The following is a 25,938-nucleotide window of genomic DNA, read 5'->3' as shown; positions in this document are numbered from 1 at the left end:
GCTGTACATGAGAATTAGAAACTATAGAGCAATTAAAGTCAGGATGGAACATAATTTTAGGAGTGAGTAGTCTATTCAGGAAGCTTTTAGGGTTACAATATTAAAGAGGACTATTGCAGTACTAATTCGTAAAGAATCTGAGTTCTGAAGTGCATTATATGCTTCTTAGTCACACTGCGCATGCATGATTAACCCCTTAACATATTGATATTTTTTTCAAATTGTTGTTGTTGTTGTTGTTGTTGTTTTTGTTTTTGTTTTTGTTGTGGTCTTCAGTCCTGAGACTGGTTTGATGCAGCTCTCCATGCTACTCTATCCTGTGCAATCTTCTTCATCTCCCAGTACCTACTGCAACCTACATCCTTCTGAATCTGCTTAGTGTATTCATCTCTTGGTCTCCCTCTAAGATTTTTACCCTCCACCCTGCCCTCCAATACTAAATTTGTGATCCCTTGATGCCTCCGAACATGTCCTACCAACCGATCCCTTCTTTTAGTTAAGTTGTGCCACAAACTTCTCTTCTCCCTAATCCTATTCAATACTTCCTCATTAGTTATGTAATCTACCCATCTAATCTTCAGCATTCTTCTGTAGCACCACATTTCAAAAGCTTCTATTCTTCTCTTCTTGTCTAAACTATTTATCGTCCATGTTTCACTTCCATACGTGGCTACACTCCATACAAATACTTTCAGAAATGACTTCCTGATACTTAAATCTATACTCGATGTTAACAAATTTCTCTTCTTCAGAAACGCTTTCCTTGCCATTGCCAGTATACATTTTATATCCTCTCTACTTCGACGATCATCAGTTATTTTGCTCCCCAAATAGCGAAACTTCTTTACTACTTTAAGTGTCTCATTTCCTAATCTAATTCCCTCAGCATCACTTGACTTAATTCGACTACATTCCATTATCCTCGTTTTGCTTTTGTTGATGTTCATCTTATATCCTCCTTTCAAGACACTGTCCATTCCGTTCAACTGCTCTTCAAAGTCCTTTGCTGTCTCTGACAGAATTACAATGTCATCGGTGAACCTCAAAGTTTTTATTTCTTCTCCATGGATTTTAATACCTACTCTGAATTTTTCTTTTGTTACCTTCACTGCTTGCTCAATATACAGATTGAATAACATCGGGGAGAGGCTACAACCCTGTCTTACTCCCTTCCCAACCACTGCTTCCCTTTCATGTCCCTCGACTCTTATAACTGCCATCTGGTTTCTGTACAAATTGTAAATAGCCTTTCACTCCCTGTATTTTACCCCTGCCACCTTCAGAATTTGAAAGGGAGTATTGCAGCCAACATTGTCAAAAGCGTTCTCTAAGTCTACAAATGCTAGAAAGGTGGGTTTGCCCTTCCTTAATTCAGCTTCTAAGATAAGTCGTAGGGTCAATATTGCCTCACGTGTTCCAACATTTCTACGGAATACAAATTGGTCTCCCCCGAGGTTGGCTTCTACTAGTTTTTCCATTCATCTGTAAAGAATTCACATTAGTATTTTGCAGCTGTGACTTATTAAACTGATAGTTCGGTAATTTTCACATCTGTCAACACCTGCTTTCTTTGGGATTTGAATTATTATATTCTTCTTGAAGTCTGAGGGTATTTCGCCTGTTTCATACATCTTGCTCACCAGTTGGTAGGGTTTTGTCAGGACTGGCTCTCGCAAAGCCGTCAGTAGTTCCAATGGAATGTTGTCTACTCCGGGGGCCTTGTTTCGACTCAGGTCTTTCAGTGCTCTGTCAAACTCTTCACGCAGTATCGTATCTCCCATTTCATCTTCATCTACATCCTCTTCCATTTCCATAATATTGTCCTCAAGTACATCGCCCTTGTATATAATTATGTTCCAAATTATGTCCCAAAAATACTATTTTTTAAATTAATGAGTATCACATAATAACAAATGGCATTACATAAGATAACTTTTAAAGCTAGAACAATGAGTTACAAAATTTTGAAGATCATCAGTAATAAAATCTCAAGTTTACCTAGATAGTGGCAGATGGGCTATGCAGATTCTGTCTCAATGAGAGTAATCTCAGGAAGGGCACACAACTACCCACTGTCACTAACATGGACTCTGTCCATAAAACAATGCTGACTCTGTCCATAAAACAATGCTGACTCTGTCCATAAAACAATGCTGACTCTGTCCATAAAACAATGCTGACTGTCCATAAAACAATGCTGACTGTCCATAAAACAATGCTGACTCTGTCCATAAAACAATGCTGACTCTGTCCATAAAACAATGCTGACTCTGTCCATAAAACAATGCTGACTCTGTAGGGAAAAGGAATGGAGGAAGAAGAATAATATGAAGAAAATACTGTCTATTTCACAGATTGTTAACAAGTTCAACACTCTCCTATTACAGGAGCTGCTCTTCTGTGATCTTTTACAGTGTCCTCCATCATCATATCTGGTAACGACCCCATACCGCACAGCAATAACCTAGCAGAGGATGGTCAAGTATAGTATAAGCGGTCTCTCTAGTAGACCTGTTCCATATAAGCGAACTGCCAAAAACCTCATTCTTTGGTTTCTCATCACCATGTAATTGTCTGTGTAATTGTTCCAATTTAAGGTGTTTGTTACTGAGTGTCGTATATGAATTTTTGGATATTGCACATAATCTTCAGTATCGTCAGCCTGCTTCTTTTGAAATATTTGTGATTTGAGCTGTGTTTGATGACATAACAATATTAAAGTGTTGGGTGGCAACTGATTATGTATAGCCATCCAACATTATTAGTGTGTGGAGCTTATTTCAGTGGTGGGAAATATTGCAGCGTACCATGGTTGGCGTCACAGCATGTTTTAAATGAGACATTGTACAGTCAGCAACTATACTGTCTAGAACAATATTTATATGCAGCGAGGTGATTCTTCTGGAAAACATGGAATTCTCTGGGAATCAATTATACTGGAAAAATCAGGGAATTTCAGAGAATTCTGTATTTTTCACCGAGCACTGAATTGAATTTTGTTGAGTTTTAGAAATCACAAATTTTAAAATACTTAATGTCTCAAAGTGTGATAAGTATATGAATATAATTCCACCTAAATTATCGGTGTTTAGAAACTGCAGTTAAACTACCCATTTGGCTGGTATGTAGCTCAGCCGAGAGGAAAGAAGAGTTGTTACTGTGGTATGCTGTCCCCCCCCCCCCCCCCCCCCACCCCCACCCTCTGCCCTCTCCCTGATTACCAGCTCACAATTAATTTATCAGGAGCTTCTTGATGCCACCTTTCTCCTTGCATGTGAAATTCTCAGGGATTTTTCTGTTTTTTTTTTTTTTTCCCCTCAAGTTTTGAGTACCCTTCCAATATATGGAACATGTAACTATGCTCTTCACATGTCACTAGGTACAGAAATTAGCGTGAGCACTTCTACTGGAAACATGCAGAAAGGTTACTTGCACTGATGAGTTGTGAGGTGATGAAGTCTGCTGAACAGTAGGGCATCATTCAGACTGGAGGTAGAGGTATTCTTGTATACAGGGTGTTAAAGTAAGATTAATTGGAGTAGCTGGTTTGTCTCACACCAGCAACCAATACAGTAGCCTATTGTTGCGTCATGTACCTCCATAGTTAAGCTGCACACTGTGGCTCCACAACTGTGTTAGTTTTAAGGAACAGTATGCCTGCATGGGTGCGTGATCCCAAAGTCAATTGATGTATATCCTAATCAGCATGTATGACACATGTTCCAAGCAAAACGTGTGATCTTCAACTTGTCTCTGACTGCTGTTAGGAAGTTGTTAGCATATTCAGAAGTTGTTAGCTCCATTTGGATGCTCATGGATCAGGATGACAACCCAACAGTTTCGGTGAGATTGTGATGAGGTGGAAAGGGGAAGGAAGGTGTTATATTGTGTTTGACAAAAGTGTGTTATAATTTTCCAAAGAGAGCATTAATTTTGAAACAAAATTGCTGCAGCAAATGATATAAAATAGCAAAATTCTTGCTCTGACTGATCTATATAGGAAATTAAAATTGTAAATAGAAAATGAAATACGTCAATTAAGTCATCCAGTTCCTAAGTCTTTCACTGTGACTTATGTTTGGCATTGCCTTCTTCCCACCTGTTTTGAAATGTCAACTGTGTATCCTGATGGACAGATCATTATTAATGACATGGTACCCCCCTCAATATATGAGGCACTGTGGTTTGGTTCTGAACTCGACATGGGACATTGCTGCGAAGATTGGTGATAAGACGAAAATTTCTTTCACAACTATGAACTGATTACCTCCATGTGGAGCACCACCACATAAGTATGTGTTAACAATCTTGGTTTTGCGAATAGGTATTCTTTCATTTATTTTAAGGAGCTCCCTAGAAAATCTAGGAGCAGCCTTCATTACAAATCATATAAACAAAAAATAAAAATATGACAGTTTTTCCCCATGTTTTTTTTAAGTTGTTGCTGTTTTACATGTTACTTTGGTAAATATTTGCAACTTTTGTGGAGACAGAGTTAGTGTGGAGTCATGCAGCTCTCATCAAGCTTTAAGATATTTTTTGTCTAAACATTTGGCAGGCACAAATTATGTTTGTCACCTCTGCTGATCAGCTGACAAGATTGCCATCACTGTAGTGAATAACACAGCTGAAATACACATAGTAGTGGCTATAAGGGAATTGTGTTCTTAAGACTCGATTTCTGTCACAACAATAAACAATAAGCCTGAAACAATGTAGCAGTGATCATCTATGCCTCAACAATAAAAATACTATATCGACAAGTAAGGTAGAAAGTACATGTATTGTTTTATGTTTAATGATAGCTGTTTTAATTCTAATATCACTTTTTTAAATTTTGTAATAATCAGCATCCTATAGCTATCTCTCAGATTCATTGCCAGTGAACAAGCTTCTGAACTTTTGCGCTGCTGCAGCTGCATTATAGGTCTGTTGTAGCTCTGTATATCCATGTCAGCTGTCAGTCTAAAATACCACATCTAATTACACACACTGCTAGTACAACATTATTTAATGCCACACTTATGGATGTTTCAGTGTGGCTTGATCGAGGTTTATAAAACACTTGATGGTTTTAAGATATCTTTTCTAAGCTATATCTTTGTGTGTTTGCTTCAGAGAAGTTGCTGTAAGCAAGATATGCTAATATACTTGCAGAAAGAATACTCAGTGTCAATTGTGAGGCAGGTGTGTGAAGGTGATACAGCCATTTGCTCATTTTCCCCCCTCAGCATCAGTCACAATAATTATTCACAGCCTGTAATACACCAGTATTCAAGCTGTTCACCTGCAGATTCTTCTGTGTGCTAAATCCTTCGTAACTCTATGGGGAGGAAATCTACTCACTCTTCTCCAAAAATTTGACATTGCATAATGTTTATTTCAACTGTTCCTTTACCAACCACTGGTTTTGAGAATATTAGAATCTAGAACAGTCTTTTCTAATGTCATGAACTCATCATATGCTCCTGTTTACTTATTGTTCCTATTCTCACCAGATATATTATTTCAAAGAAGATTGGGGCCTACTTCTCTATCACTGATTGAAGTATAACAAGTGTGAATTAATCTACCAAATCAAACTTGTTTGGCTGTCTTCTGATTTGTGAGGCAAAATTAAAATTTTAAAGAAAGAAGTATAAGTTCTCGCATTGAATGTCAGCTATGACATTGCATGTGGTTTTGTAGAAACGAACGAAAATGTCACAACACACTGCCAGTAGAATTATTTTTATTGGAATCTAGCAGAAAGAACAAATTCCAGATCCAGAAAGAATGGTTGAAGCTGTTGCAGAATATGTGCTGTCTGAAGCTTCCGGAAGGAATAAAACTGTGTGTTGGACTGAGACCGAACTCTGGAACCTTGCCTGTTGGGGGCATTACAGTCATCGACTGAACCCTCTAGCTGTGACATACTATCTGCTCTCACATTCACCAAAACCTCTCTGTCCTTTCACAGACTTCCTCCACACCTTTCTGGACTAGCCCTCCTGTTTTTGCAGTGGAATGACTTAGTCACAGCCAAGGGTATTGTTTCCACTATGAATTCTTCCCTCTGTGGCAGGGTGCACATTGTCTTGAAATCTTGTGGCAGGTTAGAACTGGGTATTGAGTTGGCACTTGAACCTGGAATCTTGCGAGGCTCCTGCTTTGTGTCCTGGTCCAGCACACAATCTTAATCTGCCAGGATACTTCAATTTTCTGATTGTTGGTGAGAGAAAGACCCTCTCCATGCTAGCTCTTGTGGAGTTCTGTGCCTCCAAATAAAAGTTGCCTATGAGATTTGCATTAATTATATTATTATATAAATTGTGAAGTGAAAGGTGTATTTTACCATTGCCTTTCCTGTCCTGTTCCACTGCCCCCCACCTCCTTCCCAAGCCCACCTTTGATATGCTTGCTCGTTTATGTCGGATTGTATCTTGTAATACTGTCTAAAGAAATACTACTATTAGGTAGATTGTGTGACTGCCTTTGCTGTTGATATTAACATCAAAGTTCTTGATATTTCAGAATGGTATGTAGAACTCATTAGCTGAACACAATGACTGAGTAGCTGACTTCTCTGAAATTCTAAAGCATTGCCAATTCCTTTTTACAGATTGAGAATTTTGTGCATCTCCAATATTTACTCTGTCACAAATAGAACAATGTTTGCTATTGCTGCAAATTGTCGCTGGCTACAACACTTGAATGTCCAAGGTTGCTGGAGAATAACTGATGATGGTATCAGGTAAAAGAATCCTAATGCTACATTTGATGATTTCTTTTAATTGAATTGTTAATTTTGATACATATTAATGAATGTTTCACAGAAGTATGTTACAAGCAGTTAATTTACACCATGCAATGCTGTTTCTAATAAGTAAGAGTGGGAGATTTTGTGGAAAGTAATGTAGAATGAAAGAAGTGTTTAATGATGAACTGACATAATTGATAAAACTTAATTCAAATTATATGCAGTATATTTTTTTATACACAGAAGCACCAAGGAAAGTGGTATAGGCTTGCGTATTCAAATACAGAGATATGTAAACAGGCAGAATATGGTGCTGCAGTCAGCAATGCCTGTATAAGACGATAAGTATTTGGCACAGTTGTTAGACTGGTTACTGCTGGAACAATGACAGGTTATCAAGATTTGCGCGAGTTTCAATGTGGTGTTATAGTCAGTGCACGAGCAATAGGACACAGCATCTCCAAGGTAGTGATGAAGTGGAGATTTCTCCGTACAACCATTTCATGAGTGTACTGTGAATGTCAGGAATTGAGTAAAATGTCAAACCTCCAACATCACAGCTGCTGGAAAAAGATCCTGCAAGAATTGTTCAACGTGACAGAATTGCCACCCTTCCACAAATTGTTGCAGATTTCAATGCTGGGTCATAACAAGTGTGAGCGTGTGAACCATTCAACGAAACCACCGATAAGGGCGTCCGGAGCCGATGGCCTGCTTGTGTATCCTTGGTGACTGCGCAGCACAAAGCTTTATGCCTCGCATGTGTTCGTCAAAACAGACATTGGACTGTTGATGACTGGAAATATGTTGCCTGGTCGGATGGGTCTCATTTCAAATTGTATCGAGCGGATGGACATGTTTGGGTATGGAGACAGCCTCATGAGTCCATGAACCCTGCATGTAAGCAGGAGACTGTTCAAGCTAATGATTATAAAGCATCCGCCTCGATTGCAAATAGAAACCGGATGTTGACCTAGGTTTTGGCGCGGATAACCACACCTTCTTTGGAACACACTAAAACTAGTTTTAATCACTAAATTATTCACGATTGCCGACGCAGTGCAATGTTAAGTTCTCATTCTTCAAGCTGGTGGAGGCTCTGTAATGGTGTGGGGTGTGTGCAGTTAGTGATATGGGACACCTGATACATCTAGATACAACTCTGACAGGTGACACATACGTAAGCATCCTGTCTGATCACCTGCATCCATTCATGTCAGTTGTGCATTCCCAAGGAGTGGGCAATTCCAACGGGACAGTGCGACACCCCCACACGTCCAGAATTGCTACAAGTGGTTCAAGATACATTCTTCTGAGATTAAGCACTTGCGCTGGACACCAAACTCCCCAGATATGAACATTATTGCAAGCGTATCTGGGATGTCTTGCGAAGTGCTGTTCAGAAGAAATCTCCACCCCCCTCATACTCTTATGGATTTATGGACAGACCTGCAGGATTCATGGTGTCAGTTCCCTCCAGCACTACTTCGGACATTAGTTGAGTACATGCCATGTCATGTTGTGGGCCTTCTGCATGCTCACGGGGGCCCTACACAGTATTAGGCAGGTGTATCACTTTCTTTGGCTCTTCAGAATAGTTTCCATTATGAAATACGAACATATTTCGGTGACAGTAACTTTAAACATTGCCATTTCCAACTGTCACAAGCAAACACAAAGAGAAAGCGGCATTCACGCAGTGATTCTGGATATCTCAGACAGTTTGGAAGTGACAGGAACGTGTTCATGCATGACTGAAACTCTGAAAACAATCAGAGCAAGTCAGGTTTTCCTCAGATTGCAAGACATATCATGCATGTAGCTTTTTTGTGCAGTTGTGCAGATCTGTCTGCAAAAAATATCTGATTTTTTAATAGTGCAAGAAAGTTTCTTCTTTCTTAATGATGAAGCTGGTTTTTTTGTGTAATAAAATGAACTTTTTTCATAAAGCTGTTTCTTTTAAATACAACATACTTTTATTTCACCTAGGCATGTTTTGTCGCCTATTTAGATATCACTGTTTTTTATAATGAGTGTAATTTACATCCTGAATTAACAGGGTGACATTTGTTGGTAAATTATGGGTTAATGACATGTCAAGATTTCTTGTTGTAACTTCCTTTCCTGGTGTGTTGTGTTTGATAACTTTTTTACACTTTTGTTCAGTTTAGGTTTACCATTGTTTCATTAGTATACCCTGATGAAGAAATTAAAAAGCATCTGGCATCACACCCAGATAGTCGTTTTTGCTACATTTGCTGTTGCTCAGTCACAAAAAACAGTAGCAGAATGTATCTACTGTTACCCTTTAAGAATACCAGCAGTTTAATGAGGCAGAATATAAATTTCATCTTGATGCTCTTCTTGACAAGATGTGGTGCCGAATATTATTTTCACCTGCTAAAATTTTGGGATTTTCCTTTGTGTATTCTGGTATTGCTTTCTCTTGTTTCTACCACATCTAAATAAATTTGTGGGAAGAAAATACGTTGAGTTATGTGTGGAGCCTGTGATAGCAAAAGAAGAGCATTTTGCAGAAGCACCAGATTTGCACTTTCAGGGATGGGATTTCACTGCATAAAAAATTGGACAAAACGCATTTTTAATTTGAAACAAAAGGCATAGTTAATTCTTCTTTGTAAAACATATGTCCATTTTTGTGAAATAAAGATAAGTGCCAACAGAGGGAAATAACAAAGGACATTTTTATGTAATATATTAGTTAGTTTTTCACATAAGGACCAAAATGAAAATTTGAAGAGGTGTAGGACATTCAGTTTCATCATAAGAAGAGATGCTTGATGAATGTAGCAAACCAGTTGTAAACATGTTGGAAAATTAAAGGTGTTTTGGATTACTTGTTGATATAAAATTAAAAAAAAGTAAAATAAAAAACAATCATTGTGAATGTGCTAAAACAATAATAAATTAGCTATGTACACCATAAGCATCATTCTCATTTTTACACGTGTATACATCCGTAGATTGTCAAATCTTCGTTTATTGTAGTCCTTAGGCATGGCAATTAACACAGACAAAAATTATTCACTGTACAAAAGTGATTAAATTTATGTGCAGGTTTATCCATATGCATCTTTCGGGCATTTATTTAAGCATAATAGTGACACAGGTTTTCAAGGGGAAGACATTCTTGTATGGATCTAACTTGAGTCTGACAAAAGAAGTCTTTGATAATCTAACCATGGAAGTAAAATTTACAATAAATCTTTAAAATATTTTAATCTGAGTTAGTGTTTCTTCTTGCCGGTTACTGTAATACATGTTAGCTCTTGGGTGTAAATACTCAGTTAAATAGCTGTGTATCATCGCCGTATAGCTGTAAATGTGTATGAGGTCTGTTGAAAAAATTCTGCAGCTTTTCCCACAAAAATTTTTATGTTTACCTTTCACTTATGGTGCATGGTCTCCTTCTAAATACTCTCATCCACAATTGTTTCACTGTTCCCAATGCCATTTCCACTTCCGGAAGCAGTCTTGGTCCATCTCTTGCTGGATTGTGCAATGTGCCATGCTTTTTGTGGGGTTTTCAACTTTGGAAGAAGGGAAAAAGTATGCAGGGGCGAGGTTTGGAGAGTACGGAGTATGAGGCAGCTCAATGATATCATTTTTTGTGCAGTAGTCATGCACCAGCATAGATGAATTTGTGGATGCGTTGTTATGATGCGAAAGCCATGAATTGTCTCAGTACATTTCAGACCATTTCCTTCTCACATTTTCTTGCAGGCATTACAATGTGTAATGATAGTACCTTGGATTAACAATTTGTTCCTGTGGCACAAATCATTATGAACTAATCCTTCAAAGTCAAAGAAAACTATCAGTGTGACTTTGACATTTGACCTGATATGAAGAGCTTTTTTTGGTCTGTGAGAACCTTTCCCGACCCATTGTGAAGATTGAACCTGGTCTCAACATCATAACCGTAGAATGTGTCATCACCAGTTAAGATTGAGCCTTGGTCTCAACATCATAACCGCAGACCAACACGTCACCACCAGTTAAGATTCTCTTAAGGAACGTCTCATTCTCATTTTTGCGATCCAAAAGCTTCTCAGAGATTGTGAGGCAAAGGTTTTTCTGGTCTTGACTCATGAGCCGTGGGATGAACTTAGTGGCAACACAATGCATTGCACGAAGCTGTGTCAGGATTTCATGACATGATCCAACTGAAATGTTACAGTCTTCTGCAATCACTTGGACAGACAGTCTTCGATTGGCAAGCACAATTTCATTGATGTTCCTGTCTTGAGCACCGACAATAAGTGTCGAATGGTGTCCTGAATGAGAATCATCTTTAACTGTGTGGCTATTTTTAAACTATGTGAACCATTTTTACCACTGAACAGCTTAAGCACTCGTCACCGTAGGCTTCCTGCATAATTTGGTGTGTCTGTCTGTAAAGGTTTTCTTGAATTTCACGCAAAATTTAATGCAGAAGTGTTGCTCCACTAACTCTGCCCTCTCGAAATTCGCAAACTGTGTGACACAACATTCTACTCAATACAGCAAACAATAACTAATGTAACTAACAGGCATACGATAATGAAACTTCTCGCAGCCACACATTAAACACAGACGTATTCAGGGGTGCCAACCACATTTCACTCCATCTCACCATTGATGCGGAATTATGAATGTTGCAGAATTTTTTGAACAGGCCTCGTACTGTATTTACCCAATAATAAGACTAGACATTTTTCCCAAATTTTTCATTTGAAAAATACGTTGTCATCTTACAGTCGTAGATTGAACTACTACTGCCGAGGTCAATCTTTTTACGTTGTTTGATACTTATTATAGGCGTTGTCGTACATTTACATTTTGGCAATTGAGGCTGAATGGAAATTTGTTTGGAAGAATTTGGAAAGTGTGTGTAGTGTCACAAGATTATTAACTTTGGTATTCATATGCTTGCCACTGGTGCAGTCACAGGCAATGTATAATTTGACTAACATTTGGGATAAGCTGGATGGGAGAAACTATTCACATGCAAGGCTTTCTCAGAAGTGATGTACTTGTCCAGCAGTACATTTCGAGTAAGCCAAGCGTGACACTGACACCAGCTTCTCCCATGGCTGAGTGGACGCATGGAAATCACAGAAACAATAGCTAAATATTTCACTCACTGCAATTTTAAGGTGTCCTCTTAGGCCGTGGCCTGAGTGCAATGGGGCGGGCAGCCTTGAATAGGATTTCCCCTGCAGTGAGCAAGACAAGCCTCTTTGATGACATGGAATTGTCTGGAGAGAGACGTTTCGGGAGACGCATGCGGTTAACTATAGCAGTGTCCAATGGACCATGCACATGTACCATAAACCAATTCGTGTTTCTTGAGCATGTGGCAAGCGGTGACACATATCTTGTGCAGAAATTATCACAATCGTATAAGAAAGGCTAGAAATTTGGCAGACTGATCAGTCTCAGTATAAAAGCAAGTCGATTGGAAGAAAGACATTTAATGAAATAGTACTGAAGCTTCATATTGATCGTAAGTAAACATTTTTCTTGTGTAATTCTGTTTTGAGAAAAGTAACTAACAAATGTGTTGCACATTTGTTAGCACTAGTGATGAACTATTATTTCATCTACTCAGATCAATCTTTTACAATTTTCATGCTGTTTTCGACCATATTGTAATGTGGGATACTATTTCCATCACATTCTGTAATGATGTTGTGTAAAGGACTTGCTGTTTCGATTATAAGACACACATGTTGTACATTTGTCTCTAAAGGTTTTCTTAATATACACCATTTTCCTCACAAAATTCCAACTGCATGTTCAACACACTTTAAAGCATGAGAATGGCATTGATTGAAATAACCTTCTTTTTGTCATTCAGAGCTCTTTCTGTGAACAGATGCTTTAAATTTGGTGTCAGTGGGTAAGCCTCATCTGCTATAAAAACATGTAACAGAGGACTTGTGGTGTGAGGCATTATTTATAGTGGTAATATAAACTGGACACAGCAGCTCCAGTGGCCCTTCTGAGATCATCTTGCAGTTCTCTTGCAGTATCTGTACAATACCACAATGGAGAGATGACCATATACCGGTCTTCATTTGCGACTGTAATGCATTGGCGACCTTGTCGAAATCTCCTTGTGTACTGACCTGTCTTCCTGTAGCATTTCAGACATTCTTGTGTATCCATGGAATTTATCAGCATCTGATTGTAAACTCACATATAGTGTGTTAAACTCTCCAAACAGCTCTCTGTTTTGCTAGAATACTTGTATTCCTACCCTCTGTGAACCATGGACCTTGCCGTTGGTGGGGAGGCTTGCGTGCCTCAGCAATACAGATGGCCGTACCATAGGTGCAACCACAATGGAGGGGTATCTGTTGAGATGCCAGACTAATGTGGGGTTCCTGAAGAGGGACAGCAGCCTTTTCAATTTTTGCAGGGGCAACAGTCTGGATGATTGACTGATCTGGCCTTGTAACACTAACCAAAACGGCCTTGTTGTGCTGGTACTTTGAACGGCTGAAAGCAAGGGGAAACTACAGCTGTAATTTTTACCGAGGGCATGCAGCTTTACTGTATGCTTAAATGATGATGGCGTCCTCTTGGGTAAAATATTCCGGAGGTAAAATAGTCCCCCATTCGGATCTCCAGGCGGGGACTACTCAGGAACTGACGTTCTATGGATCGGAGCGTGGAATGCCAGATTCCTTAATCGGGCAGATAGGTTAGAAAATATAAAAAGGGAGCGGGATAGGTTAAAGTTAGATATAGTGGGAGTTAGTGAAGTTCGGTGGCAGGAGGAACAAGACTTCAGGTCAGGTGAATACAGGATTGTAAATACAAAATCAAATAGGGGTAATGCAGGAGTAGGTTTAATAATGAATAAAAAAATAGGAGTGCGGGTAAGCTACTACAAACAGCATAGTGAACGCATTATTGTGACCAAGATAGACACGAAGCCCACGCCTACTACAGTAGTACAAGTTTATATGCCAACTAGCTCTGCAGATGATGAAGACATTGATGAAATGTATGATGAGATAAAAGAAATTATTCAGGTAGTGAAGGCAGACGAAAATTTAATAGTCATGGGTGACTGGAATTTGAGAGTAGTAAAAGGGAGAGCAGGAAACATAGTAAGTGAATATGGATTGGGGGTAAGAAATGAAAGGGGAAGCCATCTGGTAGAATTTTGCACAGAGCATAGCTTAATCATAGTTAACACTCTGTTCAAGAAGCATAAAAGAAGGTTGTATACATGGAAGAAGCCTGGAGATATTAGAAGGTATTAGATAGGTTATATAATGGTAAGACAGAGATTTAGGAACCACGTATTAAATTGTAAGACATTTCCAGGGGCAGATGTGGACTCTGACCACAATATATTGGTTGTGACCTGTAAATTAAAACTGAAGAAACTGCATAAAGGTGGGAATTTAAGGAGATGGGACCTGGATAAACTGACTAAAGCAGAGGTTGTAGAGAGTTTCAGGGAGAGCATAAGGGAACAATTGACAGAAATCGGGGAAAGAAATACAGTAGAAGAAGAAAGGGTAGCTCTGAGGGATAAAGTAGTGAAGGCAGCAGAGGATCAAGTAGGTAACAGCAGAAATATTGAATTTTATAGATGAAAGGAGAAAATTTAAAAATGCAGTAAATGAAGTAGGCAAAAAGGAATACAAACGTCTCAAAAATGCGATCGACGGGAAGTGCAAAATGGCTAAGCAGGGATGGCTAGAGGACAAATGTAAGGATGTAGAAGCTTATCTCACTAGGGGTAAGATAGATACTGCCTACAGGAAAATTAGAGAGACCTTTGGAGAAAGGAGAACCACTTGTATGAATATCAAGAGCTCAGAAGGAAACCCAGTTCTAAGCAAAGAATGGGAAAGCAGAAAGATGGAAGGAGTATATAGAGGGTCTATACAAGGGCGACGTACTTGAGGACAATATTATGGAAATGGAAGAGGATGTAGATGAAGGTGAAGTGGGAGATATGATACTGCGTGAAGAGTTTGACAGAGCACTGAAAGACCTGAGTCGAAACAAGGCCCCGGGAGTAGACAATATCCCATTAGAACTACTGACAGCCTTGGGAGAGCCAGTCCTGACAAAACTCTACCATCTGGTGGGCAAGATGTATGAGACAGGCAAAATACCCTCAGACTTCAAGAAGAATATAATAATTCCAATCCCAAAGAAAGCAGGTGTTGACAGATGCGAAAATTACCAAACTATCAGTTTAATAAGTCACAGCTGCAAAATACTAACACGAATTCTTTACCGATGAGTGGAAAAACTGGTAAAAGCCGACCACGGGGAAGATCAGTTTGGATTCTGTAAGAATATTGGAAAACCTACGTTTCTAGCATTTGTAGACTTAGTGAAAGCTTTTGGCAATGTTGACTGGAATACTCTCTTTCAAATTCTAAAGGTGGCAAGGGTAAAATACAGGGAGCGAAAGGCTATTTACAATTTGTACGGAAACCAGATGGCAGTTATAAGGGAAGTGCTGGTTGGGAAGGGAGTGAGACAGGGTTGTAGTCTCTCTTCGATGTTATTCAATCTGTATATTGAGCAAGCAGTAAAGGAAACTAAAGAAAAATTTGGATTAGGAATTAAAATCCATGGAGAAGAAATAAAAACTTTGAGGTTCGCCGATGACATTGTAATTCTGTCGGAGACAGCAAGGGACTTTGGAAGATCAGTTGAACGGTATGGGCAGTGTCTTGAAAGGAGGATATAAGATGAACATCATCGAAAGCAAAATGAGAATAATGGAATGTAGTCGAATTAAGTCTGGTAATGCTGAGGGAATTAGATTAGGAAATGAGCCACTTAAAGTAGTTAAGGAGTTTTGCTATTTGGGGAGCAAAATAACTGATGATGGTCGAAGTAGTGAGGATATCAAATGTATACTGGCAGTGGCAAGGTAAGCGTTTCTGAAGAAGAGAAATTTGTTAACATCAAGTATAGATGTAAGTTTCAGGAAGTAGTTTCTGAAAGTATTTGTATGGAGTGTAGCCATGTATGGAAGTGAAACATGGATGATAAATAGTTTGGACAAGAAGAGAATAGAAGCTTTCGAAATGTGGTACTACAGAAGAATGCTGAAGATTAGATGGGTAGATCACATAACTAATGAGGAGGTATTGAATATAACTGTGGAGAAGAGGAGTTTGTGGCACAACTTGACAGGAAGAAGGGACTGGTTGGTAGGACATGTTCTGAGGCATCAACGGATCACCAATTTAGCATTGATGGGCAGCGTGTAGGGTAAAAATCGTAGCGGGAGACCAAGAGATGAATACACTAAGCAGATTCAGAAGGATGTAGACTGCAGTAGGTACTGGGAGATGAAGAAGCCTGCATGGGATAGAGTAGCATGGAGAGCTGCATCAAACCAGTCTCAGGACTGAAGACAACAACAACAACATTGTATTCCTTAGACTGAATTAATCAGTGTTCAGAAATGTATTTTCTTCCAGTATCAAATCAGTTAGCAATGCATCAGACTCCATAGTTTGATCTCTGCAGAACACTGCTTCTCATCCCTGAACAAAGAACTGCTACTCAGGGCACTGCAGTGTTCACTCGCATTCTGACATCATTGAGCAGTCTGTCCACTCCTGCGATGATACGTTCAGGCCGTAGCCTTATGTTCCTGCCCAACCACATCCTTGAAAATTGTGACATGTTCAGAAAGAAACAGCAAAATATTTGTGACAAACAAGGAATATTTAAATATAATTGCTGTTTGTTTCATTCGGAGCAATTGGAGCTATACTCTTAGGTCCTTCCCTAACAACAGCCTTGGAAATCGTAAAATTTTTGAAAAAAATGGCCAAATATTTGGGACAAGCTGGTCTTTTCACTCACAGCAGTTTTATCCTTAGTTTTCTAATCAACCTTAAGCAACAAAATCAAAGAAACTCGTTCCTAAGAGGGGGTGGTGTTATATGTAAATAATGTTGAATATTGCAGAACATACTTGTATTACATTCATCAGAAAGTCCCAGAATGTGTTAAAAACATTAAAACTGAAAAAAAGTACATATAGACAGTTTGCGAACCTACTTCGTTCACTTTCATAACCCTCATTCTTTACCACTACGTTGCACCAAAGACATGAAATTTAGAACATCAGTGCTGTTTGTTTTCGTATCTCTTGAAAGCTTTTACCTCCATTGCATCATTTATTGACGTTTAACTAAAAGAAATTGTATCATGGGTGATGTCCTAGTGAGATCACTTCAGTGCACTTTTGCTGTGAAATGGCATAGTGACAATAATAATAAGACAAAAAGAGTGAAAGAAGACTGAACCAGTAAGGCATCTGTCATATTGAGTCATAAGTCATTTTGACATTGCTTTCCACAGCTGCTTTTAGGGTGAAGATTGGAGGTAAATGGATAAGATGAGCAGCGCAGGCCTCAACATTGGCATGCAGGCCAAAGATATTGAGAGAATGAGCACCATAACGGTGCATCAAGAAGGTTAGGGTCTACTCTAACCTCCTTCAGCTGCATAGATGTTGTTCTTTTTCTATTTGTTAATTGCTTTATTGGATTGTAATTGTTAATTGTTTTTCTGCATTGATTCTAGAAAGATGTTGGAAAAATTATAATACTTATTAATTACATCCCCTCAGCAAAATGTTACATTGATTTTAACAAAATATAGTACACATTAGTAAAAGAAAAAAACTTACACAGTTTGATACTAGTGAAGAAAGATAGATCACAACTTAATTTTTTGTCTGAGTTAACTGCCTTTTCATTTGTAGTCAGACTTGAACTGACTTTAAAATTGGACAAATACTCAGTAATAGTGTACATTTCTACAGAAGGCGGTTAAAGAGTAGATGGGGGCCATTGGTGTAGTGGCATGTTGATGACTAGTTGATGTTCACTGCAAGGTATGAGGGGGGTGCTGGTTCTATGCCATCAGTGCGAGAGCAGCAAGCAAACAATGTGTTTGGAAGCAAAAGATGGACGAAAATGTTGTTACATTCTCATCAGTATAGATGTGAAATCTGCTATGTATTCAGAAAAACAACTGTGTTCTCAGGTCCCACGTAACGACAACCTTGAACATCGCTTCGGAAGAAATGGCCAAATATTTCTGACAACCAAGATCATAAATTTCTTTGCCGTGTGTATATAGGAATACGAAGGCTCTTTTCTCGCGTTTCATGAAACTGTGATCTCAGATAATGATACCAGTGATAATAATAATAATAATGATGATGATGATTAAAAATAGTAGTACCAGAGAAAACTGGCTTAGATAGTAGCAAAGAAGAAAATGAAAATAAAAGTGAATGCAAATCATTTCTTTTTGTTTATTTTATTTCTTTTTGTATTGTAAAATTGTAGACTATCAGTAAATGGCATAAGTTTAGAATAGGTGTAATGTTAACTTCTTTAGGCAGATACTTTATTTCAGTGAAACAAAGTAAAAATTAAATTTTCTCAATGAGCGTCTTTAAAAAAGGGGTTTGTCTTTTATTCACGGTCATCTTATACTCATTGAATATGATAATTACTTTCCTCAATGCCATGCTGCTCATGATAGTGTATGATGTACATGCAATCTGCAAAACATATAACCAACTATTTAACTAACTGGAAGCAGCAATGGGCAAGTGATTAGTATGCTGACATATCATAAGCAGCTTTGTGAACTTTGACCTCCTAATATACGTATTCCTGGCAGAAAATTTTCGAAATTTTGCTTTGTTTCTATGTAATTGTCACTTTTTTAAAAATGTTTTGGTTTGGAGACTTTCTCGTGTGTTTATCTTAAAAGCCTAAGGATTGTAAATTTAATACATTATGGTTTTTGACAAACAAGGTAATATTATGCTTCACATGTTCTTCTAGTTTTCGTCTAGCAAATATTTTGCTTGTAGCATTGAGAGGAATGCACATCATCAACAATAGGCAAGTGCTGATACCCTGGAACTTCTTATCATCACGTGGTGTATTTCTTGGTTTATATGCTTTGTTTGATGGCTGTTCATCAGATCCACTTACATAGTTTTCACTAGAAGGTGAAATAGTTAGCACTTATCCAGTCACCTGTCGGAAACCCACCAACTCTTCTACTTTGGGTTCGTCTAACAAAGCTACAATTTCCTCATTAGTAAGTCCTAAAAATAAAAAATAAAAAACTACCCTATTGTGACAATACTGTGTAAAGATAATGGTAATATGACATACCTATTCTGTAATCTGCTCCAAATAGTAACCATAGACATTGACTGGAATGAGCACACACACCAGAAACAGTCCCAACGTGCATAATTGTGCGTATGGAAGTTACAGTAATCATAGCTATGAAAATATTTAAAATGATTTCGCAGATTCAGTTTTAATTACTTGTGTAGACATTTCGATTCTGGAACTCATTTTTTTCAAATGTGGTAAGTAATACACAATTAAACTTTCCTTGATGCAGATGCTCCCAGTCAGCCATCTTGAAAATTTCTGAAGTTTAAGACACAGTTTCTTGGGTCTGTAGCAAGATATCAGTATGTTTTGGGTTATATACAAAGCAGCAATTCCTGCACAATTGTTTACCTAAGGGCTCTACGACATATTGCAACGATATGATGCTTCAATGCAAATAAACTACACCCATGCAGTTGTGTGTGCCAGGTCCAGAAAGGTTGGCAATTTTGTTCGCTAAGGGGAGAAACACATAAACATTTCATAAACTCTGAATTCACCTTTCATTTTAACAGAAAACAGGTCCTAACTCTCTTGATACATGAAATTAAATGATATACTGGGAATAGCATACTAATGCAGAGAATGAACATTCTGGTATAATGAATCCTTTGAAAGACTACTTGAGAATAATCAGACAGAAAAGTTTCATATATCAGATGAGTGGTAACAGGCCCTCTTTTCATGTATGATGATAACATCACAAGCTGCCATAAATAAATTTAACATGAATTTAAAAAATTATCATAAATCTTTAGCAGTTATCCTGAAGCATCTTGAAAATGAAAGTTCACTTGTATTAAAAAAGTATTTTTATGATTTGTAATTAAGCAAATTAACAGATACTGTATCTGTGTTTGGACAGTTAGTATATAATACGAGTAATGATTATTTGATAGTAGTAAGGAAGAGTAGTATTACATAGCAATATTAATGGATACATGGTTATAAACACTTCATAAATTATATTTCTTCTGTTAATTTGTTATGTTGTTTAATCACCTCTTTGGTACTTTTCAGAGTAGTTGGTGAATACTGCCGTAACTTGGAATCCCTCCTTGTCAACGATTGCCGTTCTGTCAGTGAAAGGAGTTTAGGTAATCTACGTACCAGGATGTTTATTGATAGGCCCAGGTATCAAATTGTTCCAATAAGAAGTCTCAATTTACAGGTGTAACTTACCCGGCTTCTAAGATGTGAAATAATGACTTCAAATGAGTACTCTGTGAAAGGTTATTAATTTATATTAGTGTTGCTCAATGCTATAGCTCCCAGGAAAATGTATTACATTGACTTTTGAGAGATGCCTGTTTGCCTCATGATCATTGTGTGAAATGATCAAATCTGTAACCTAAGAGTTGTAACTGCAAGGAATTAGTTCCTGTGTGTTTCATCAATAAGAAAGACAAACTATCGGAAAGTAACTTCCACATGATGCAGGTTTATTTATACTTCATTTCAATATCATAAAGTAATATGACATGAAGACAGCAAGCTGCTTTATTGCTGATGGAAAGAAGCCATTGCTGCTTTCTGAAATAAAAATGTATTTAATATGAGATCTGAAATGGTTTTTCATAGCAATAGAGTACACAGTTAGCTGTTTAGTCCATGGCAATGACTGCACAAAAAATATTACCACATTTCTTGTAAGATTACACTTTTCTTTTTCATTGTAAATCCGATTCAAGATGTTAGTATTACATGATGATTTATTTGTGTCTTTTGTTTTTAGGCTGTGATTGTGACTGAAATAATCTTGTGTGTAACTGCCATTAGTTTGCACAAATTGGAGTAGCAGACTATTCTGATTCATTTATAGCTACAGTTACACATAAAGTGCACTGCTAGCAAGCTGTTACTAGCTAGTGATAGATTCAAGTAAGAGGTCATGTATTTTTTTTTCCATATTGATTATCCTGTCAAGCAATTGTGATGATCCATTAGTGTAGAAAGCAGAATCAGAGGAATATAAAATAGCATAATGCCGCAGTAGTACATAGAGTATTGTCTTGAGAACTGTGGATGATACTGGAAATGTAGATTGGTTTTCATGCATGACCATGATGCCATATGAGTTACCATGGATTTCAGTTTTGGTTCTGACAGCTTAATTTAAATATAAATGGCTCTTGAAAAATGTAGACTGTCCATACAGTATGTAGTTTCTCATGCTGTCGAAAGAATGGTTTATCTGTTTTGCCATATCTGTAAAGTCAAAGACAATAAGAATGATGTGCAGCAGAAGAAATAAATATATAATTGAAGTTTTTATTCAGATTATCATTTTATTATTTAGTACCATATGGATAGTGCATAGAGACTTGATAAATCATACATGGTTCCACATTTTTGTTACAGACACATTAACAGCTTATAAGCTTGTTTGTAAACATACTCTGTGGTGATGTGCTGCCAGCTAAGGTGTCACCAAGCAATTGTTTTGAGAGCTGCCAAGTAGTGACAGTTGTCAATAATAACCTTCGAGATAGTATAAGTATTTTTTGTGGTTACAGTATAAGAATAGATCTGAATGCTATTGAAGTGGTCCTCAGGCTGCTTAGTTGTGTTAATAAAATATCTGTTCCCATGAACAGAATAATGACAGTCTTTTAGTAAGCACCAAAGAGTACAATAAATCAACCGTAAGGTAAGTAGGAAATAGTGGTCTGAAGTTAAGACAAGCACAAGATACTTCATGGACAAGAAAACTCAGCTAGTTTGAATTTAACTGAAATTAATATTACAGGCAGTAAATGAACTGAAGCATTCATTGTCCTCAGAATGTACATTTTATTCTGTGGATTACTTCATGCAAGTTCAAAGCATAGTAAAACGAGGGTGTGTGTTTTTTTTTTACGTAGCTATAAAGGAGAAAAGTGATATAGTGATCCTGTTGCCAAAAATCCACTTATGATAATTTAAATTAGATTTATTTGTTACCATAGTAATTGGTCTAGTTTACCAAGTTCTGTCACAAGTATACCAATAAAACTTTCACTGGCTTGATTTTTAAGGTCCATTCTCAATGTAACACATACTAATGAGGGAAAACATTATGACCACCTGTCTAATAGCAGGGTCGTCAAACGCTAGAACACAGTAAGAAGAAAAGTGATGAAAAAATGATGAAATATCGCATGTAAAAAGAATATTGATTTGTTATGTTATTGAACTTCCACTGCTATGGGTGTGAATCCTGAATCCTTCCTGGTCATGCTTACAAAGTTTTATGAATTTATTTGTAAAAGTATAGACAGTGGAAATTAAAGTGTTCTGTGGTGCCTTTCCCACTCCAAGTTTGCCCGTTTCACATCCTACCCCCCTTAAATACATGCTGTAACTGCCGTGAACGTCAGTTACCTTTGGGATTGGATGTGGGGTGTAGATGTTGGTCAAGAATGCTCTTAAGGTGACAGACACCATCATCAGTACCTCACTGAGTTTGAACGAAGTCATGTAATGGAGCCATGAAAAGCTGGATGTTCCTTCTGTGTTATTGCAGAAAAATGTGGCAGGAATGTAGCCACTGTGCATGTTGGCTGGCAGTAGTGGTCACAAGAATGTACGGTTGCAAGGAGACTGGTCTCTGGGTGGTCACATAGCATGATAGTGTTCAGAGTATGGCTGTATCTCATTGTACTACATTTGTAGCTTCAGTTTGAGCAGAAGTTGGCACCACAGTGTCGCGTCAAAGTTTTACAAATTGGTTACTTCAAGGGCAACTCAGAGCCACAAGGACAGCTCAGAGCCAGGTGCCCTGTAGTGTACACTTCACTGACCCCAAACCACCAACATTTGCGACTTAAGTGATGTCCTCATTGAAGGAGTGGGTGGAGGCATGTTGTGTTCCCTGATGAAAGCTGGTTCTGCCTTGGAGCCCGTGATGTCCATGTGTTGGTTAAGAGGGCAGTTGAGAACCTGCAAGCAACCTGTGCTTGTGCTAGACACACTGGACCTATACGTGGAGTTTTGGTCTGGAGTAGGATTTCTTTTGCACTCTTGTGGTTATCGCATGCATCTGGACTGTAAATTTGTACATCAGCCAAGTGATTTGCCATTCATGAACAGCATTCCAGGGGGTGTTTCCCAACAAGATAATGCTCTCCCCTATACAACTGTTGTTGCAACCCAACATGCTCTACTATATGTCGACATGTTGCTTGGCCTGCTTGATCACCAGATCTACAGCTGAGCACAAAATGGGACATCATTGGACGACAACCTCCAGCGTCATCTACAAACAGCATTAACCAATTAACCATACCTGATTGACCAACCAAGCGTAGCAGGCATGCACATGCATGTGCACACTTGTGTGCATGTGTGTGTGTCCTCTGCCCCCCCCCCCCCCCCACACACACACACTAGTCCAACTGGGTTGAACAGCAGTCTTGGTCGTAGTGGTAAGAAGAAACATGGACGAGGTGTGGGGTTGTGATGAATAGGCCGCTACTCCGTGGCTAGTTAGTATGTGTGTGGGAGAAGTGTTTGATAGCTATGGGGATGAGGCAGAGAAAATATTTTTCTGGGTAATGAAGGGAGGATAGTGTTAGTGTGTGAAGGCCTTGAAAATATGTTCCCCATACCGTGTTTCATTCACCTCTTCTATATTCCTATCACCTACCTAGGCCAGTCAAGATTTGAGAGTTCGTTAGAACTGTGACATCTGAAGATGACCGATTGCTAAATTTGGAAGTAGTAATATAAAACTGTAAATAAATTTTTTAATAAATATAGCAATCTGTGTTGTGTTCCCAAGATAAAGAATGTCGTACTTAATTTATAATTTTGCAACCATCATCTACAAAACCCTACCTCTCTACCCTTAACTTTCTCTTCTGTGCTGGTTGAGTGGTACTTGTAATATCTTTAAACTGAGTAAATTAAATATTTTTTTAAGTTTATACATAAATTAATTCTTTTACTTAAAGACTCTAATCTATTTAGATATGAGGAGCATCTTGAAATTAACCTCCACTTTCATGTGGAATGGGAAATAGCAGGGGAACAAAACAGTTACTACCCTGACTCATGTAGTAAGTCACTGTGCTCAGAGATGGGATAATGAGGAAACTATTATTTTTCATTCTCCAATAGTGTAACTTCAAAGTGAGCATTGCAATTGTTAAAACCACTAAATGTGAAGTTCTTTATGCAATATAGTTAATTATGGCACAAAGTCTCAAATCTGTCGTCATTCATTGCAAAATTTATGCTGTGTATGAACTGAATGTGATGCTGTGTGGGTGTGTTTTAAGTGTCAGGAGAATGCAAAGATGAATGTTTGTGATAGTGGCAGACATGGCCTGTGCATCTTTAATGCTCATTGGCATTGTTTGTCTTGCAGGGAAGGGTGGTTGCAGTTGTCACACACTTATGGCGTTAACCGATTACTGTTCTCATCTTTCAAGAGAATTAATTAAATTGTGGGGAGGATATGAGAAGAAGAAAATACTTTGGTGGGAAGAGAGAGGCGAAGAAAACTTAAGTTCAGGTTGCTTCTGGTATTCCACAAAACAGTCACACTGCAGAAAATGTTACAGGTTTGCAAACTTGTGCAAGGATTTGCTAGTCTAGCTAATCTGCAAAACCTACAGCAGAATTTTTTAAAGTCGATAAACAGATTTTATTTTCCTAGATGTGTAGCACGGAAATTTCCAAACACTTGTAGAAGCAACTGATAGGCTGCCCATATGATAGGTCACATACTGACTGTCAGCTGATAGGTACAACTGATAGGGCTGTTGTATGCACTTGTTAAGGTGAGTCCTGTTCAATCCAGAAGACCTAACATATGGAAAGATTATCAGTGTTTGGTAATTTTTGTGCTACACATCTAGGAACAACAACTGGTATAGAAAAGTGATGAAAAATTCCAGGAATCGAACATTTCACATTATCTCAAGTGTTGGACAGCTTTCCACTGATACTTAAAGTGGTTTATGTGAGACTGTGACAAAAAAATTATGGTACTGGGATTTCTGTGCCACTTCCAAAACTCCTTTCTGAGAACCAAAAACCTCAGTGGATGATAACTTGTCTGGACTTCTATTTTCATTGTGATACAGAAGGGGAAGATTATTGAACGTAACCACTGAGAGGGGAAGCACAGTGGTTAGCACATAGGACTCACATTTGAGAGGACGACTGTTCAAACCTGTGTCTGGCCATCCGAATTTAGGTTTTCTGTGATTTCCCTGAATTGCTTAAGGCAAATGCTGGATTGGTTCCTTCATAAGGGCATGGCTGCTTTCCTTCTCCATCCTTTCGTAATCCAAGTTTTCCTTCTCCATCTTTCACTAATCTGAGCTTGTGCTCCGTCTCTAATGACCTCAATGTCAACAGGCATTAAACACTAATCTTCTCCTCATCCTAATGAATAGAAACATGACTAGTGATAAGATGTGTTTCCTATGCCATCATGGAGACAAAAAGCAGTCATTGGGGTGGTGAGACTGCCTCACACAAAAAAGTCAAATTCCTGCAAGCCACAAGTCGCCACCATTTTTTAAGATGCTAAAGGAATCTCATTAAATGAATTTTATGAAAAATAATCGGACAGTCAGATTCAAAAGTCTACTGTGAGAAGTTAAGATAGCAGAAGAGCTATTCAAAACAAATGATGACAGCCTGTTGATTACCAGTGCCATGTTTTTGCATGACTGTACCCAACCACATGCCCCTTTAAATATGAGAATTGTCTCTTAAAGTGGGGTGTGTATGAACATTCAGAATATAGCCCAGTTGTGGCTCCAGTCAATTTCTGTTTCTTCGTACACCTCAAAAACTTGGTCAGCTCCCAGCAACTTGAGTCTGACAAAGAGCATAAAGATGCTGTCATGGGCTGGCTGCAATCTCGGGGTAAAATTTTATGCAGAGGAAATTAGCCAGCTCGTAAGGAGATACGATAAATGATTAAATTGATTGGTGATTATGTAAAGAACTAAAACAGAGTTCTAGTTTTACACACACACA

At 38.2% G+C, this 25,938-nt stretch overlaps 1 protein-coding gene across 1 annotated transcript in view; it reads left to right on the top strand.

The window, feature by feature from the left end:
- Positions 1–21,234, top strand: part of LOC124776706 (F-box/LRR-repeat protein 15) — a 34,697-nt gene extending 13,463 nt beyond the window's left edge. The window contains exons 4-5 of the mRNA XM_047251817.1: positions 6,602–6,733; positions 19,981–21,234. Coding sequence (XP_047107773.1) covers positions 6,602–6,733; positions 19,981–20,137 — 289 coding nt within the window. The 3' untranslated portion in view covers positions 20,138–21,234. The remainder of the gene's footprint in view (positions 1–6,601; positions 6,734–19,980) is intronic.
- Positions 21,235–25,938: the final 4,704 nt, after the last annotated feature.

The sequence above is a fragment of the Schistocerca piceifrons genome, chromosome 2, assembly GCF_021461385.2.
Source record: "Schistocerca piceifrons isolate TAMUIC-IGC-003096 chromosome 2, iqSchPice1.1, whole genome shotgun sequence".
NCBI lineage: Eukaryota > Metazoa > Arthropoda > Insecta > Orthoptera > Acrididae > Schistocerca > Schistocerca piceifrons.
The sequence above is the reverse complement of the archived record's forward strand: the minus strand, read 5'-3'. Positions and strand labels throughout refer to the sequence as shown.